Below are 17,248 nucleotides of genomic sequence, written 5' to 3'. Positions count from 1 at the left end.
TGTAAAACTCGCTTAAATCCGTATGCTTGCCCATTTTTCCTGCTTCTAACACATCAACTTTGAGGACAAAATGTTCACTTGCTGCCTAATATATCCCACCCACTAACAGGTGCCATGATGAGGAGATCATCAGTGTTATTCACTTCATCTGCCAGTGCTCATAATGTTATGGCTGATCGGTGTATATTTATTACTTAGCACATTCTTCCATTTTGAAAGTAAAAATATTGCAAATATATTATCTGGAATCACACTCAGGATGTGAGGATATAATTTAGTCATGTGATCATTCAATCATCTTCAACTGCTTTATCCTAGTCAGGGTCACAGTGGATCCGGAGTTAATCCCAGTAACACAGGGCATGAGATGGGCACACACCCTGGAAAAGACATCTGTCCAGTGTAGGACTCAATTATATTTTTTCTCATTATTATAAATTTGAATTAGATTGGGATGTTGATAATAGGCATTGTCACGAAGAAAGACAGAGGCAGGAGTGTCACAGAAAATCCTCCTGAGACAGCATGAAGAAAAACCAGACTCGAAAGGGAAACCATTCTCTTCAGTGTGACACCAAATAAGCAGGAATATATATTATTCTCCCACAATTATATAAAATAAAGAAAATTTTAACCATAAATGCTTTGTCAACATAAAATAAATGTATTAACTTTTAATGTTATTAAAGTTGCAGTAGTTTATGTTAATTGTGCTTGTTTTACATTATTGATGGGGTTATAGAGTACTGAAATCTTGCCATACTGCAGAGCCAAAATGTCTTTAAAAAAAAAAAAAAATCAACACTTAAGTCATGTTCACAGTGTCTCAGTGTAATCTGCAATAATTAATGGTCCCATTAACATGTCGTTAAGAATCATTCACTCACTTTAAGTAATCACTTTATCCTGGTCAGTGTCGTGATGGATCTGGAGCCAATCCCAGGAATACACCCTGGACAGGATAGATGCCAGTAGAGGCAATTTGTCTTAGCCAGTCCACCACCTGGCATGTTTTTAGCAGGTGGGAGGAAACTAGAGAACCTGGAGAAAACCCACAGGGACATGAGGTGAACTCCATACAGACAGTAACCTAAGCTCAGGATCGAACCCTGGGCTCTGGAAAACTATTAGCATGCAGTATAAGTATATAGTGGCATTTATCAAGTGTATAGGTATTCAGTTTTCCAAAGGTTATTGTTTCACATGAATAATCTACTTAACGTTTACATTTTTCTAGAGATCGTGGTTTTATTTATTTTCCATTTTTCCCCATGTGATATTATTATAAACTGTTATTTACGCAAAGTTTTACGTAAAGGCATGACATGGTGAAATGCACCTTCATATGTTTTTCACATGCGATCACCTATTACTCATATAACCCCATGCAGAAAAGCATAGGCTCACATGTGAAATGGGATTTTTCCATAAGTTATGACATTAGGATGGCCAGATTATTCAGCCTACATGATCTTTTTTCTTTACTTTTGCTTTGTACTCAAGGGCTTTTTATACTCAACCGCTTCATTAAAAATTTAAAAAGCATCCTTTATTCCATGAGAGCCTTGAGAGTTTTAAAATTTGGCTCAGATATAAATGCTGGTATTTGCTTTCAATACATTGAACTGGCCTGTTGTCTCAATGATCTGATAAAAATTAAAATAAAGTGGAGCTGAAGATTTCTTATGAGAAGCACATTAGTAGCCTTCGCACATTATTCCATTTAAAAGTAAAAAATATTGCAAATAAATTATCTGGAAACACACTCAGGATGTGAGGATATAATTTAGTCATGTGATCATCCAATCATCTTCAGTAACTGCTTTATCCTAGTCAGGGTCACAGTGGATCCAGAGCCAGTCGCAGAAATTCAGGGCGTGAGATGGGAACACACCCTGGAAAAGACATCTGTCCAGTGCTGGTATATGATTTGTATACAGAGTACAAACACTTCAGAAACACCTTTGGTGTGAATTAGCTTGTTGTCTAAATGATCTGAAAGTGAACGGGTCATCCTGCCTGATTGTACAGGTCATCTGTGGCCCCAATTTATAAAAATTAAAATAAAGTGAAGCTGAAGGTTTCTTATAAGCACATTAATAGCTTATAATTTGTATAATTGTAAAACTTTTATATTCAGGGTTTCACAAGTTCTGTAATACAGTAGTAGCTGATAGTATCATGATGTCATTATATATACTGTTTGAACCATACAGAGGATAGATATACAACAGCAGAAGACCAGATCATGTCAACAATTTACCCTCTAATGGCTATTTCCAGCATGATAATGTCACAAAGCAAAAGTCATCTCAAACTGGCTCCATAAACCTAACAATGAGTTCAGTATTCTTTATGGATCTTCTCAGTCACCGGATCTCAATCCAGTAGAACTCTGATGGGATGTGGTAGAACAGGAGACTCAAGTGAACCTGAAAATTCCACAGGAAGTGATCATGTCAACATGGACCAGAATCTCAACAAAATCTTGTTCCATGCCATAAAACTGAGGCTGTTCTGAGAGCAAAAGAAGCCCCTACCCAGTATTAGTATAATATATTAGTGTGTGTGTGTGTAATACACCCAAAATGATTACTTTTTAAATAATTTACTATACGATTTCATCTTTTTTCCCCCCTTAATTGTCATTTGAGATGTTTTAATTTGTGCCTAACATCAGTTTACTCTTCATCCATGCAGACATCCTAATGAAAGATATTAGGAGAGGGGAAGGGCTACAGACTTTGAGAAAGTGTGTGTGTGTGTGTGTGTGTGTGGTGGGATGTGGGGTATAGTGTATATACTGTATATACATAGATAGAGGAAAAGTTAGATAATATATATATATATATATATATATAGACTCTCTACTTCTCTACAGGGAGCCCTGGGGTTCTCAGACCCCCACTTAGACCTTTAATAATCTAAAATATTATGGTGATGAAACCTAAGATAAGGCATATGTTTATCACAGAAAATGTCAGACAGTGGAAATGAGTTAATTAAACGTTGAGATAGTCAAAGACAAAACACAACGCAGAGGGAGTGTTAGAGTGCTTCCTGCGTAGAAAAAAAAAATTCCGACTCGTTCATGAGCAGGAATCGATTCTCCCGATTCATTCTAAAAGATCCGATTGTGTTTAAAAGGTTCAGCTCGCGACTCTCTCCTCATCACGCCTTGCTCACGGGGGCTGCTGTCAGGTTTACCATCATGTAGGCTGGTGTCGCTTTCGAAACCCAAAGCACTCGGAAACACCAGCAGAATCGACGCGGGATGCGAAGATGGCGAGGCTCTTCGGCCGCGTGCTGCTGCTGTCGGTGCGGCTCGCGGTGAAGCTCCGTGCCGCGGGCTACTGGGCACTTATCTACGGATGCTGCGGCCTGTGCGCGCTCCTGGCGCTCCTCCGCCTCTGCTGGAACGTGCTCATGAGGCCGACCGCGACCTTCCGGTGGACTGTGCGCGAGACCCCGCCGCCCTGCCTCAACGACACGTCCTTGGGAACGCACTGCTACGTCAGGATCAAGGTGAGCGCGCGCGATTTTCAGGGACGCCGCAGGAAACAAAACACACACAGACAGACCTTTTAGTTTCTCTAGTTTTACTGTGTTCCTGCACCTGATTGAACTCATTAGCACGCACTTTAGGAGGCATGTTTAGAAAAATGAAGCACTAAAGCTGGACCAAGTTAAGGGCGTGACATAGCCTGGGCATTGTGTCCTTTAGGAAAGACAGATGGTGTAGGAGCAGCATCACTCAAAACACACCTCCACACGTGAGGCCTCTGTTTACCTGTAATTTAATAATCCCATCTCTGTTAAAGTCCCAGATTTTTACAGCTCAGAAGTTTAATGCTCATTCTTCTGTTCCTCACATTTACCACCCATGGTCCATCGCAACAGTGCAATGTCAAGCTCGTTTCTTTTGCACCAGCTGTAATAGAACATTCAATCATCCATTCCTTTTCATTAACCGCTTTATTCTGGTCAGGGTCACAGTGGATCTGGAGCTTATGCATGAAGCACTGTGTGTGAGGTGGGAATACAGCCATCTGGTCTGCGCATTCACTTAGAGGCAATTCAGCTTAACTGATCTAACTACCAAAATGTTTTTTGAGAGGTGGGAAGAAAACCCACATAGACACATGCAGAAATTACATGCAGTAACTCAAGCTCAGTGATCCTGCAGCGGTGAGACCTCAGTGCTGTGCTGCCAGGGAAAACTTTAAACAAGGTGTGTGTTCCCAGAGCTTGAACTGAGGAAACACCTCATAAGCTCACTGAAAATATCCTTCATGACTTATATTAGAAAGAGGGAATCCCGGATCTCTGCACAGCTGGTGTGGCCCCCCTGGGCCCACTAGCAAAGTTGTGGATCAGCATGTTTCTGCTATTCAGTGCTATCAGGTTTACCACATGAGCACTCTTTGGGAAGGTTTAGACACTGACATACCCACTAAACCTGGTTATGAACTGATGAGCTGAATTCCCCAGTTAGGCCTGAAACCTCTGTAATAGGTTTTTGTAATTGAACACATTCAAGAGAATAGCTAATATTAGGAATCTTTTTTATCAACACCTGGTGATTCTTACCAAACTTTTCTTTTAATCACTATTAAGGGGCAATAGCTAAATATTTATATTTAAAGGCTTATTAACTGGCCACTCTGAGATCCTAATGGGTTTCTAAATTAAAGGCAGGTGAACTTGCAGGGTAACTTATTTATTAGGCTAATTATACCTATAAATAAAAGACAGTGCATCAAGAGCAAGTGATGTGGGTTTCAAGATTACTTTTAATAAAATAAAAAAGTGCAAACACTTTTAAAATGGAATATCTATATATTTTTAATATCCATCCATCCATCCATCCATTTTCTATACCTGCTTTATTCCTAATTAGGCTCACGGGGATCTGCTGGAGCCTATCCCAGCACACATTGGGCGAAAGGCAGGGGTACATCCTGGACAGGTCGCCAGTTATTTTTAATATCCTCTGCTAGCTATCCAAAAAATGCTGAAATACAGGGTGTTAAAAACAAGCAGTCTATGAATATTCAGTAAGCTATTTCAAAACCCACTGTTGTTTAATCTGTGCTGTTCACACACAGATGTGCTGAATTATTGTGTTGTAAAACACTTTGCCGATAATAGAAAACACCAAACTAAGCAAATCACCGTTCTGGTTGCTTGGTGTCAGCAGTACAGTCAGTGAACTCATAACCGCTCCCTTGGCAGTCAATAAAACATATGCCATTGATAATTTCTGAAGCTGGTGTCCAGGACACTATGAACTCTTTATAGCTCTGTAAAATGGGTCGTGTGTGTGTGCTAGGTAGTGTGAGAATGCGCTTGACATTAGCCTCTCAGATGGAGGTCATTGTAGGAGGTTAATTCATTCAAATGTGATCGATTGTTTTGTGTTTCCAGGAGTCTGGCCTCAGATTTCACTACGTGGCTGCGGGCGAGCGGGGCAAACCACTCATGCTGTTCCTGCACGGGTTCCCCGAGTTCTGGTGAGATGTTAAAGACAAAAGTTCTACACATAGATTTAGGTAGTTATAGACAGATTTCCTTTTTTGGGGAAGGGAGAAAGCATCCACAGCACATCTCAGTGGTACAGTGATTGAGACTGAATTGAGATCACTGTGATATTTGCAGTGCATGTAGCCAGCTTTTCATCTCGGCACATTTCTGTTCTCTCTTTACAGTCACATAAATAACATAACAGCATTAAATAACATTTCCTGATTGCGAGGCATATGGCATTACGCCTGTTATTACATAAAGAGCCAGCATATGGAGGACAGCGCAGATGGATATTATAAATAACCAGTTTCTACCCAAGCCGGAAAGATGTTTTTTTATTTGCCAATTTGTTCAACTTTTAATCAGAGGTTTTAAAGTTTCCAATTTATCTTAATGGAATAATTTCCCTGTCGGCTGATCCGACACAGTATGGTGAATATTGTCACAGACTTTTGCTTAAAGTGTGATCTACTTGGAGCAGTTTGGCAAATAAAAAGCAATCATTATGTTGTGTAAATGTGTTTATTGATCCAACTACACTAAAATTCTCATGTACGTATATGTTGATAAATGCCAGTAACCCTCAAATGACCACGAATGTTCATGACACTAGTTGATTTACATTTTGTGATACAATAAAACTCCATAAAAGGCAGAGCTCATACCTAGTACCTTATGCTAATGTGATTCCCATTAGTAAGACTCTCTATATGTATATTTACACAACCCAAGGAGCTTTGTGTAGGATACATTTTTTTTACTCTGAATGAACTGGGTATTCACAAATACCACATACCTAGACCATATACTCTCAAATGTAAAGGATAAACCAAAACATGTTTCTTGTCTGATAGTTGCTCTTGTTGTAAAGGGCCGGTGTAGGTAACAAGTTGGTGAAACTTATAGTTTTCAGTAAATCACATACTCAAGTACCTGGATAGGTAAGGAGCATGTGTGGCTAGGATTTGTGTTCCAGAGATTAAAAGTGTCGCATTCAAATTCCAGTTCTTTATTTTTGGTCATTCAAGTGGACAACAGTGCCAATAGAATAGAATAGAAATAGAATGAAGGCTATTCAGTTATTCTAATATGAGGTTTTAATATTATTGGCACATAGCACGGTTTTTACAAATGCAGTCCAGGATGTTGAACTGAGTACAGAAGAGCGTCTCATTAACGTGGCACTAACTCCTTTCTGCTCCACTGACCAATCTACTGCTCCAGAATCAGACGTCAACGTTTGGGGTCAGGCTGGCAGAGGGGTGGAGGACGATTCTCCTTCATCCTCTCCTGCTCCACTTTCACAAAGTGCAAAGCAGTACCTTCCCCATTCACTGTGTGTGTGTGTGTGTGTGTGTGCGCGCTCGCCCATTAAATATTAAAGCTCATTTATATTCTAACAGATTGGGATCCTGTATTGGGAGCCTCTGCTGAATCTGAGTCATCAGAATTACAGCCAGCATCTTGCCTTCTAAACCCCCCCAACACACACACACACACACACACAATTTTGTGAGTCTGCAACCCTTCTCCTCAGATAACATCTTCAATTAGGATGTCTGCATGGATGATGAGTAAACTGATGTTAGGCAAAATTTGAAACATCTCATACTTCAGAGGTGAATTTATCAGAGGCGTGACAGCACGATTTCTATAAACAGCAATAAAGAAAAAAACCTAAAGACAGGTTACAGAGGTATGAGTAAAAAGACATCGAAATTTACTACACCCAAATGAGGATGGGTTCCCTTCTGAGCCTGGTTCCTCTCAAGGTTTCTTCCTTATTCCATCCCAGGGAGTTTTTCCTTGCCACCGTCGCCACAGGCTTGCTCATTAGGGATAAAATAGTTTAATTATTAAATTTAATGATTTACTCTTATTTCTAGTTATTTAGTTATTTTTATTTATTTATTTTTACCCCCCCCCCCCCTTCTCCGTTTTTCCTCTTTTGTAAAGCTGCTTTGAGACAATGTTTACTGTAAAAGGCGCTATACAAAATAAATTGAATTGAATTGAAATCTGTTTATTTTAGTTTGGGTTATGGTTGGCATCAAAAGAACATACTCTGTACAATCTGTCAAGGTTATTGTAGAATAGTTCCCTTTATCCAACATGCCTTTCAAATCAGGATACAATCCAAGAAAGCTGAGAGGTACACATCGTCCTCAAGAACCCAACAGGAGCTTTCTGAAACTCCTGGGATTTTAACTCACAATGTTGTGATGACTAATATTCTTACATTTAATAGATTATTAAAATATTTACTAAGAAAAATTCATATAAATGGTTTCAGTGGTTTACTCTATTTCAGAAGAGATGTGTAGACTTTTTATTTTGATTGACCTACAGTTATTAATAGATTATTAGGGTGAATAAACGGTGGACGTTTCTGTCCGTTACCTGTACAGTGTGTTGCCATTTCTTCAGACCAAAATGAGGCAATTTAAATGAAACCTTAAAATGACTTCATTCTAATATTTCTGTCTTTTACATTCTTGGCTCATTTTCTGTGAAGTGTAGCGTGATGTTCAGCTTTGCTAAGTATCTGTGAACACGAAGAGGATGATTAAAACCATAATGACCAGGCAATCGGACAATTTCGGCATACATTTCTTCCTCAGGTTCTCGTGGAGGCACCAGCTGAGGGAGTTCAAGAGCGAGTTTCGTGTGGTGGCTGTGGACATGAGAGGATACGGTGAATCTGACCTGCCTCCTGCCACTGACTGCTACCGGCTTGACTACCTCGTCACTGACGTCAAGGACATCGTAGAGTATCTGGGTAAGAGGAATGAGCTCTTCTTTATCTCACTCTTTTATTTCTGCTTCTTTTTTTTCCTTTTTTCTTTTTAATCCAAATGGCTTAAAGGAGCTGATAAGGGCTGTTGTGGTGTAATTTAATGATAAGCCTTGCCCTCTGCATTAATGTACTCTTTAGCTCACATGACCTTCATTTTACACGGGAGTGTCAGCAGTGAGTATCGTCATATAATCTACAGGATTTAACTAGTTTTGACATGGATTAGTGTAGACTTTCTCTTTGGTGATGGCCTCTCCATCATAGAACTCTGACTGTAAAGGAGCTGCAGTGAAACGGAAAAAAAACCCCATATAGTATACACATAGTCGGTTAGGTTAGCTAGCTGCACTGCTCATAGTCTCACACTGGTCTTTGGATATCATGCATTTTAACGCAAATTCTCCAAAAAATGGAATTTGAGCCTGGTTTGGGCTCCTTGTATATTTTTTCCTCCCAAGTAAATGATATCAAACCCATTTCTTCTCACTCAGATGCCCCGAGTGCTTGCATTGAACATTTATTTCATTTCAGTGCATATTATATTAAGATAATTTGAGACATTTGTTTTCTACTAACTTGTTTTGTTTCCTTTGGCTTCAGCTGTTCCCTGTACACGCTCTTCTTTCAGCTTTGTTTTGAGTTTATAATAATAGATTTCCCTGTGATTTCCATGTCGGTTTTGATCATATACGATGCAACATTTCTATCCTCATAGGAGTAGTCTCTTCCAGGTTGACTCCACACCTATCCATGAGGGCTTGATGAATATAGAAATGCTGTAAATCCTATGCCTTGATAGTCACCAGAACAACGCAGCTTATTTGTACGTTATACATCGGTAATGCAGTAAAAAGGACACAGTACAACCGTATTACTTAAAACTACTGCAGTACAACTGGTAATGTTGCAGTTGTACTACACTAAACTGCACCTTTACTGTACTTTTACTTTTTTTCCAAGGGTAGCCAGTCTGTCCTTACAGACTCAAGCACACATTTAGGATACCTTTGTCTCTGTCACATTCTTCACAGGTTACCACAATCCTCATTGTAGACACAGTATCATTTATCTCTTTTTTGTTTTATTATTACTCTGCTATTATTTATTATAATTATCTGTTCCATGCCAAAAGCAGCAGGCAATAACTCATCATTTTAACCTGACTAATAGACAATGAAAACAGTAAAGAGAACATACACTGATCAGGCATAACATTATGAGCACCTGCCTAATATTGTGTTGGTCCCCCTTTTGCTGCTACAACAGCCGAGACCTGTCATGCACTGTGTATTCGGACACCTTTCTATCAGAACCAGCATTAACTTCTTCAGCAATTTGAGCAACAGTAGTTCGCCTGCTGGATGTGTCCATCCTTCGCTCCCCACCTGCATCAATAAGCCTTGGCAGCCCATGACCCTGTTGCCGGTTCACCACTGTTCCTTCCTTGGACCACTTTTGATAGATACTGACCACTGCAGACTAGGAACACCCCAAAAGAGCTGCAGTTCTGGAGATGCTCTGATCCAGTGGTCTAGCCATCACAATTTGGCCCTTGTCAAACTCGCTCAAATCCTTACACTTGCCTATTTTTCCTGCTTCTAACACATCAACTTTGAGGACAAAATGTTCACTTGCTGCCTAATATATCCCACCCACTAACAGGTGCCATGATGAGGAGATCATCAGTGTTATTCACTTCACCTGTCAGTGTTCATAATGTTATGCCTGATCAGTGTATTGTTGATTGTGGATTAGCTAAATGAAGGGATTTGAGAAATTTTTTCCTATAAGATATAGTTTGTTTAAAGGCAGCATGCTAAGTAGATCATCAGCTAAAACGTTAACTTTAGTTTTGAGTCCTTTCTAAGGTTAATAGTCATAAACTATGATGGAAACATATACAGGCTAGAGTAGCTAAACTTCTAGGGAACTAGCTAGCTCTACAGCTAGAAAACCAAGCGACAGGATGAATCCTTCCTACTGACTGCATAGTTCGTTACAGAGAATGTAGAAACCTTTGTAGTGCACAGAGGTAACAGTAAGGACAGCTTCGTTTGTTTTTTTTTTCCAATGCAATGTATTCAGGTGACACGCTAATGCAGTTCCTTGCTAATGATGTTCCCCTAGAGCTGTTTTCCAGTGCTAAAGTCTGCCTGCTCTGCACTGCTTACTGAGTCTCATGCTCTAACACAATTAATTCAGTTAACGAAGAGCTTGTTAATTTGCTGACAAGCTGCACCAGGTGTGGAAGCAGAGAGGAAAAGACAGAAATGCAGGATGTGGTGTAAACACCTACACAGACTAGTGAGCCATGATTTTTATTCTCTCTGTGCTGTGTTTTCTTTTAACAAACATGATATCTAATGGACACTCTGACAGATATTACGGTCAGCATGAAATGAAAGTGGGTGTTGTTTTTAGGTACGAAATAAACAGGAAGATGTTAGCAGCAGTTCCATTTACTTCACTAGTTATTTTCCCTCCCACCTGTATATACACTCACACACACACACACACACACACACAGAAGACGCAGAAGATAATCAGGTGGGATGTAACAGTTGTCATTAAATAACGCAAGGCTTTGGGCATTATTATGTAGTAGAGTCATCCATATATGTGGAGTGACACTGTGGAGTAGAGTAGAGAGCTCTCTTGTCATCCTAGCCATATACATGCACCGTCCACTTTATTAGGAACACTTGTGCTCCTGCGCATGCATGCATTTATTTAGTCACCTAATCATTTGGTAGCATAAAACAAAACAAAACAAAAACCACAGTGAGTGACAGTTCTGCGGGTGTTGATCGTGATAATAAAAGAAGTGCTCTGTGTTTTTTTGTTTTTGATTCTGTGTAAATTCTAAAGACTGTTTTGTATAAAAATCCCGGAAACACTCAAACCAGCCCACCGGACACCAACAATCTTGTCAGTCAGACAGATTTTCCTTTATTCTGATGTCTAATTTAAACATTAGCCGAAGCTCTTGACCTGGACCATTTTGCTGCTGCCACATGATTGGCTGATTGTGTAACTGAGTAAATATGCAGGTGTTTCTAATAAAGTGGACAGCGAGCGTACGAGTAAATAGTAGAACAAAAAAAGTGCTCTCCAAGGCTCACCAGTCAACATTAGGAACAGTTGTACTTCCAGTGGAAGTACAGAAAGTACAAGCATTGCAGTGTGAAATTGCAGAGCTGATCCTCTAGCACTGCTCCACTGTTCTAACCGTCAAATGTCATAAATGTAAAATATTAACATACTACATTCATTTAATTTTAAATTCTCTGAGCCAAATATCTACGGAAACCTTTATGGAATCCGGTGGACATTGGATATTTTGTGTCTTTCACAGATGCTGGTGTCTTTACTCAGGCAGCATTAGTGATAGATAGAAGTGTGTAACAATAGATTTGAAGGAATCATTCATCATGATGAACGGACTCCTAGACTGACAGCACTCACTACTCCACTGCAAGTCATCACTTTCTGCACCATCACTTTGAGTAGGAAAGCAAAACCAAACATGCGAGTGATGTGTAATCATGCGAAAGACAATCGCCCCGTTTCGCTTCAGTAACTCTAACACTTCTTATAGCCATTAAGATTCAGTTTAGTCTATGTGAGTCACGTTTAGAGAGTACCCAAACACAAACCTGTGTGAATCTCCCTCAAGGATACAACAGATGTTTCCTGGTGGGACACGACTGGGGTGGCATCATTGCTTGGCTCTTCGCAATTCATTATCCTGAAATGGTGGTGAAGCTGGTCGTGCTGAACAGCCCTCATCCCTGTGTGTTCGCTGGTAAGCTTTCTCACTTACTATACTGTTCATTTGCTTAGAAGCTCTTATCAAGTCACACAAACCCCAAAGGCTTCATAATCGTCATTGAACGCATTACTGTAGTGTGATTAGCATCATTTAAAATGAGGGGGTTATTGCTAGACCGGGAGCATGATGCTGTCTTAGAGTGGGTTCCTGTTGTTTTGTTTAGAGGAAGACATCTAGGAGGTAATTACTGAGACCTTCAGGTGAAGATAATGGAGATTGTGTGATCTGTGTGCTGGAAATATCACAAACTTTGCAGTCATTTTCGGATTTGAAATGAAGACTTCTCATTAAGACAGCATGCATCCTTTTTTTTAACAAAGGCAGTCCCACTATTATGTTCACCCTTACTATTATGCTGCAACGATGTTGTCTTTAATTTTGCCCGTAATAAGGAACCTTTAGAATATATCTAGCCGCGTTCTAAATAGGATATAACATTTATCTCAGGAGAATAATTGCAGCCTGCTTCCTCTGCCCACTCCGAGCCCATCTTTTTTTGCCAACCTGTTTTATCTGTACCTTGTATCCTCTGCTTAATGCTTATCCCTGTGCTTTAACACCCTTGTGTTCTCCTTTCTCCTTTCCTTTTCTTCTTTATCTTCTCCCCAGATTATGCTCTTCGCCACCCCAGTCAGATGCTCAAGTCCAGTTACTTCTTTTTCTTCCAGCTTCCACGCTTCCCAGAGCTTATGCTTTCCATCAACGACTTTAAGGTGGACCTGCTTCACCCTCTGTTTGTTTGCCTGTTTGTGAGTGTGTGTGTGTGTGTTTGTACATGTTGTAGGAGTAACCGTTTCATATTCAGTTAGAAAATATATTAAGTGAAATACTTTTAGGTCAATACGCATTTATTGGTTCTTGTCTACTGCCTATATAAATATTGCATGATATCCACTTGAAAAATTGTAAATGCTGGTTTAGGCATGCAGATTGCAGACATTTTGTACATGCTGCAAATGACACTGGTTTATTAGACTGGTTTATTAACATCACAGTCTCTCCATGGTCCTCCTAATATGATGTTTGGACCAAGACTGTAACAGCATGACTAGTTATAATACATTGTTATTATTGTGAATATCTGAATTATAACAATATGTGAATAGTAAAATATAATAAAATGTGAAGAAAGTTTATATAGCTAAAATGAAGGGCAACAGTAAATGACTGGGAGTGTTTGAATCTGTGTTTTCTCCCTCGCCATCTCTGTCTTTCTATTCTGTACGATCTGGGGCTAACCAAATCTTAAAACTATACTGCGGGTGCTTTTTTCTTTTGACACATTTACATTATATTGCTCTACAAGTGATCTGAATCAAATACATTCATGTTAAAGGAGCTGATAATATGCTAGAATTGTGAAAGGTGGAGAACTGACCACATATAAGTTCAAGATAATTGTAGGGAGATAAAAGGTATAAAGATTGGAGGGATAAAAATTATAAGATAAAAGGTATGATAGATAGATAAGTGTATAAATAAAGGATATAAAGATATATAAGGATGTACAAAGATGTATAAGGATAAATATACATTTTTAAATTTATATCCTAAATTTATATTTTTCTGTAAGGCTTGTTTGTGACTAAAAGTCCATTGTTAAAAGTGCTGCACAAAAACAGTTGAATTAAATTGAATTTATCTTAATGGGGTGTGTGCAGGCACTGAAGAGTTTGTATACGAGCCGGAGCACAGGGATCGGGCTTAAGGGCCGCTGGCTGACTGCAGAAGAACTTGAGGCTTACCTGTATGCCCTGTCCCAGCCCGGAGCTCTCACAGCTGCCCTCAACTATTACAGAAATGTGTTCAGGTATGACTCTCACACATACATTGATTAAACAATGAATAAAATTATTTAAGCGTATATATCTGACGTATTACTCAAGCCACAGCTGGGTTATTAATCTCTGACTCTACTAAAACACAGATATAATGCTTGATCTCAAATCATCTTGTTTCACATCTTTTCCTTTTACAGAGGTTTCTATCAGTTATCTTGCTCAATCTTTTCCTCAGCTTGTGTGTTGTGTAACAACTAATATTGAGCTAGTGCTGCCCTCTAGTGTCAAATATGAATATTACATATGATTCACACCAGATATCAGTATTACATTAAAATAGGACACACACTTCAATCTCATGGTTCAGTCACTGTACATTTTTCCTTTTAATATATCTGCCACCTCGCCAATATCACACATCTATTTGCATCACATTTTATTTGTTCATAAGCAGGTGCTGTGACTTAAACCGCCACACGATGCTTATGTTATATGCATGTTATATGTTATACTTTCTAGGCTGTGAAAATGTCCATGTGAAGCTTGTGTATTACACACTGAGGATGTATAGGCCGTGTTTTCCCACAAATTATCCATTTGATGTCATTACTGTTTGCTGCTCTGTATAGTCACTTTTCCTTTCATTATTCTCAATGACGTCTGCTTTATGCTTTTCCCATCTAGTTTGCTTTCACTTCACTAAGTTGCTCAGATTCAGAGACTGTTTGAGTGAGTCCTGAAAAAAGATCTGTGGAAGTGACATAGGTTTGTTAATTGAAGAACCTCAAAGAGGGCTTTTTTATAATCTGTGTGTGTTCTGATGAATGAACCCAAAGGACACAAACTAGACGTGTGTATCAGGACCGTGATCATGCGGAAGCTGCTAGAAAATCAAGGGAGTGGACGAATAATGCCCTCAAGTGGACAGGAGTGGGCGGGTCTAAGACTTTGGAGGCTTGGATACATATATAGTAACATGTTTGTGTGTTGGGAGACACAGAGTAGAATTTAGGCAACTCATTGTGTCTATGACAGTGCTGTGTGTTTTTATTCCTCATTTGTGGTGATGTGTCTGCCTGTATCTGCAGTTTCCTCCCTCTCAAACAGAGCGAGGTACGCTCGCCAGTGCTGCTCCTGTGGGGTGAAAGGGACGCCTTCCTAGAGCAGGACATGGCCGAGGCCTGTCGCCTCTACATCCGCAACCACTTCCGCCTGAACATCATCTCCGGTGCGAGTCACTGGCTTCAGCAGGACCAGCCCGACATCGTCAACACACTTATATGGACGTTCCTTAAAGAGGGAGAGGGACGGAAAAACTACAGGAACTGAGTCTGTAAAGAAAGGGGCCTTGTTTCACCCTACACCTCGGCCTGCACACCTTCTGATTAATGCAAGCATCCTGTCTATTTCAGCACATCTTGGATGTTAATAAAACACTAATGTGAAGCCTAGAGGTGAATAAAAAGAAAAGCACATTTTAGAAGAGGTTAAATAGAGAGTAGAGTGTCCGGTTGATGTTTCTCAGATTTTTTGCACATGACATTCGCCTTAAATTGTTGGTGACAACATTTGTGTGTGGCAAAAGTCTCTTTGTGAGTAAGTTGTATTGTGTGGTGCCTTTTTTGACTTGAACTTGTACCATGTTGCGAGATATAAAATGTGCCATGTGTGTTGAGTCTGAGCTGTGGGATCGCTACGCTGTAAACCAGACAAATCTTTCGAGACCCCTAGAATCGCTCAACCTCTTTCAGGTAGTGTTGTCTTAATGAATAAATATTGTTCTTCTCCTTTTTTGTATTTTTTAATGACACTTGGCTCAAATATTTGAGAATGTGATCCTTCTGTATGATAAAACGAAAGTGATGTTTAAATATTGTAGACTTTTTTTTTTTTTTTATCTCTTCCTACACGCTGCATATAAGAACGTCACTAAACCAGCTCTGCGCCATTTTGGATTTATAAGCAAATAAACAATAGCTAAAATATCGTGTACACTTTGTCTGGTTGGGGATCTTTTTCTTATGACCAAAGAACATGCTTGTGTTGAAATTCTCTGAGAGCGAATAAACATCGCCAAATTATGTGACCATGACCAACAACATTAAATTGCTAGCAGTGGAGCGGAAGTCACTCCTTCTAAAATGTCGATTCGTGTTGACATTCAATCAATTGCACCTTCAGGGCACTATACAGGGTGTAAAAGCCAGAACCCATTCATTATCTCTTCATTCCTGGTCAGTGCCATGCATTATAGATGCACTAGAGGGCGTGCATGGGAAAGAATGAAGGAAGAAATGTTAAGTGGATTTGATAATATTGAATAATCATCTTTTCATTTTTACATTGTTAGGGGTATTGAGGGACTTGATAGCATTGCAACCACTGTTGCTGATCAGTTATAGAGTCAAATTCTTTGATGGGAATGCCAATTTGTTGCTGCATGTCACGACAATTTATTTTCGCCTGCACCAGGTGTGAGTGTCTGTGGAATTGGTTAGTCCTGGTCTTGGAGAAGCCACTGTCCTGCTTTACATTAAGTTGTCTTTATTTGTGACCTATAAATTACTGCACAGTGAAATTCTTTCTTCGCATATCCCATCCTTAGGGGTTGTGGTCAGAGCGTAGGGTCAGCCATGATGCAGTGCCCCTGGAGCAAGGTGGGTTGGGGGCCTTGCTCAAGGGCCCAACGGTGGCAGCTTGGCAGTGCTGGGGCTTGAACCACTTGAGCTACCACCGGCCCTACCTGATCAGCTAATTCTACACCAGGATCAGGGTTTGGAGCGGTTGTCTTAAAGTTTTGCTTAGCTTAGAGCAATCATATTATGTATCTCCTTTCAATGCTGTATGACAAGGCAGATTTCACTGTGCTCTCCGTTAAGAATAAAAGAATAGGATTCAATACAGCAAACATACAAGTGGACATGTTCTGTAAGAGTATGTGATGAATATTTTATATAGCTTTACTAAATGTATATCATTATACCTCATCCCAAATGGTGATCCTGAGAGCCACAGAACCCTAAAGTGTACATTTACATTCCTGGCATTTGGCAGACACCCTTATCCAGAGTGACTTACAATTTTTCTCATTTAATACAATTTATCAAGTGAGGGTTAAGGGCGTTGCTCAGGGGCCTAGCAGTGTCATCTTGATGGACCTAGGATTTGAACACAACCTTCTGATCAGTAATCCAATCCCTTACCCACTAAGCTACCACGTCCCCAGTGTAGGTGCAGGTTTTCATTCCAACCAAGCAGGAGTATCTGACTCCTCTTTTTTCACCATCTCATCTTCACTTTCAGTGCTCTTTC

General features: G+C 39.8%; 1 protein-coding gene across 1 annotated transcript; it reads left to right on the top strand.

The window, feature by feature from the left end:
• Positions 1 to 3,118: 3,118 nt before the first annotated feature.
• On the top strand, positions 3,119 to 15,724 carry ephx4 (epoxide hydrolase 4). Its single transcript, XM_058402069.1, has 7 exons — positions 3,119 to 3,525; positions 5,428 to 5,513; positions 8,148 to 8,305; positions 12,000 to 12,128; positions 12,765 to 12,868; positions 13,817 to 13,965; positions 15,025 to 15,724. Exons 1-7 carry the CDS (start codon positions 3,283 to 3,285, stop codon positions 15,263 to 15,265), a joined length of 1,110 nt encoding a protein of 369 aa, XP_058258052.1. The 5' UTR covers positions 3,119 to 3,282; the 3' UTR covers positions 15,266 to 15,724.
• The last annotated feature ends 1,524 nt before the right edge of the window (positions 15,725 to 17,248 follow it).

This window comes from Hemibagrus wyckioides, linkage group LG11 (genome assembly GCF_019097595.1).
Source record: "Hemibagrus wyckioides isolate EC202008001 linkage group LG11, SWU_Hwy_1.0, whole genome shotgun sequence".
Classification (NCBI taxonomy): Eukaryota; Metazoa; Chordata; class Actinopteri; order Siluriformes; family Bagridae; genus Hemibagrus; species Hemibagrus wyckioides.
The sequence above is the reverse complement of the archived record's forward strand: the minus strand, read 5'-3'. Positions and strand labels throughout refer to the sequence as shown.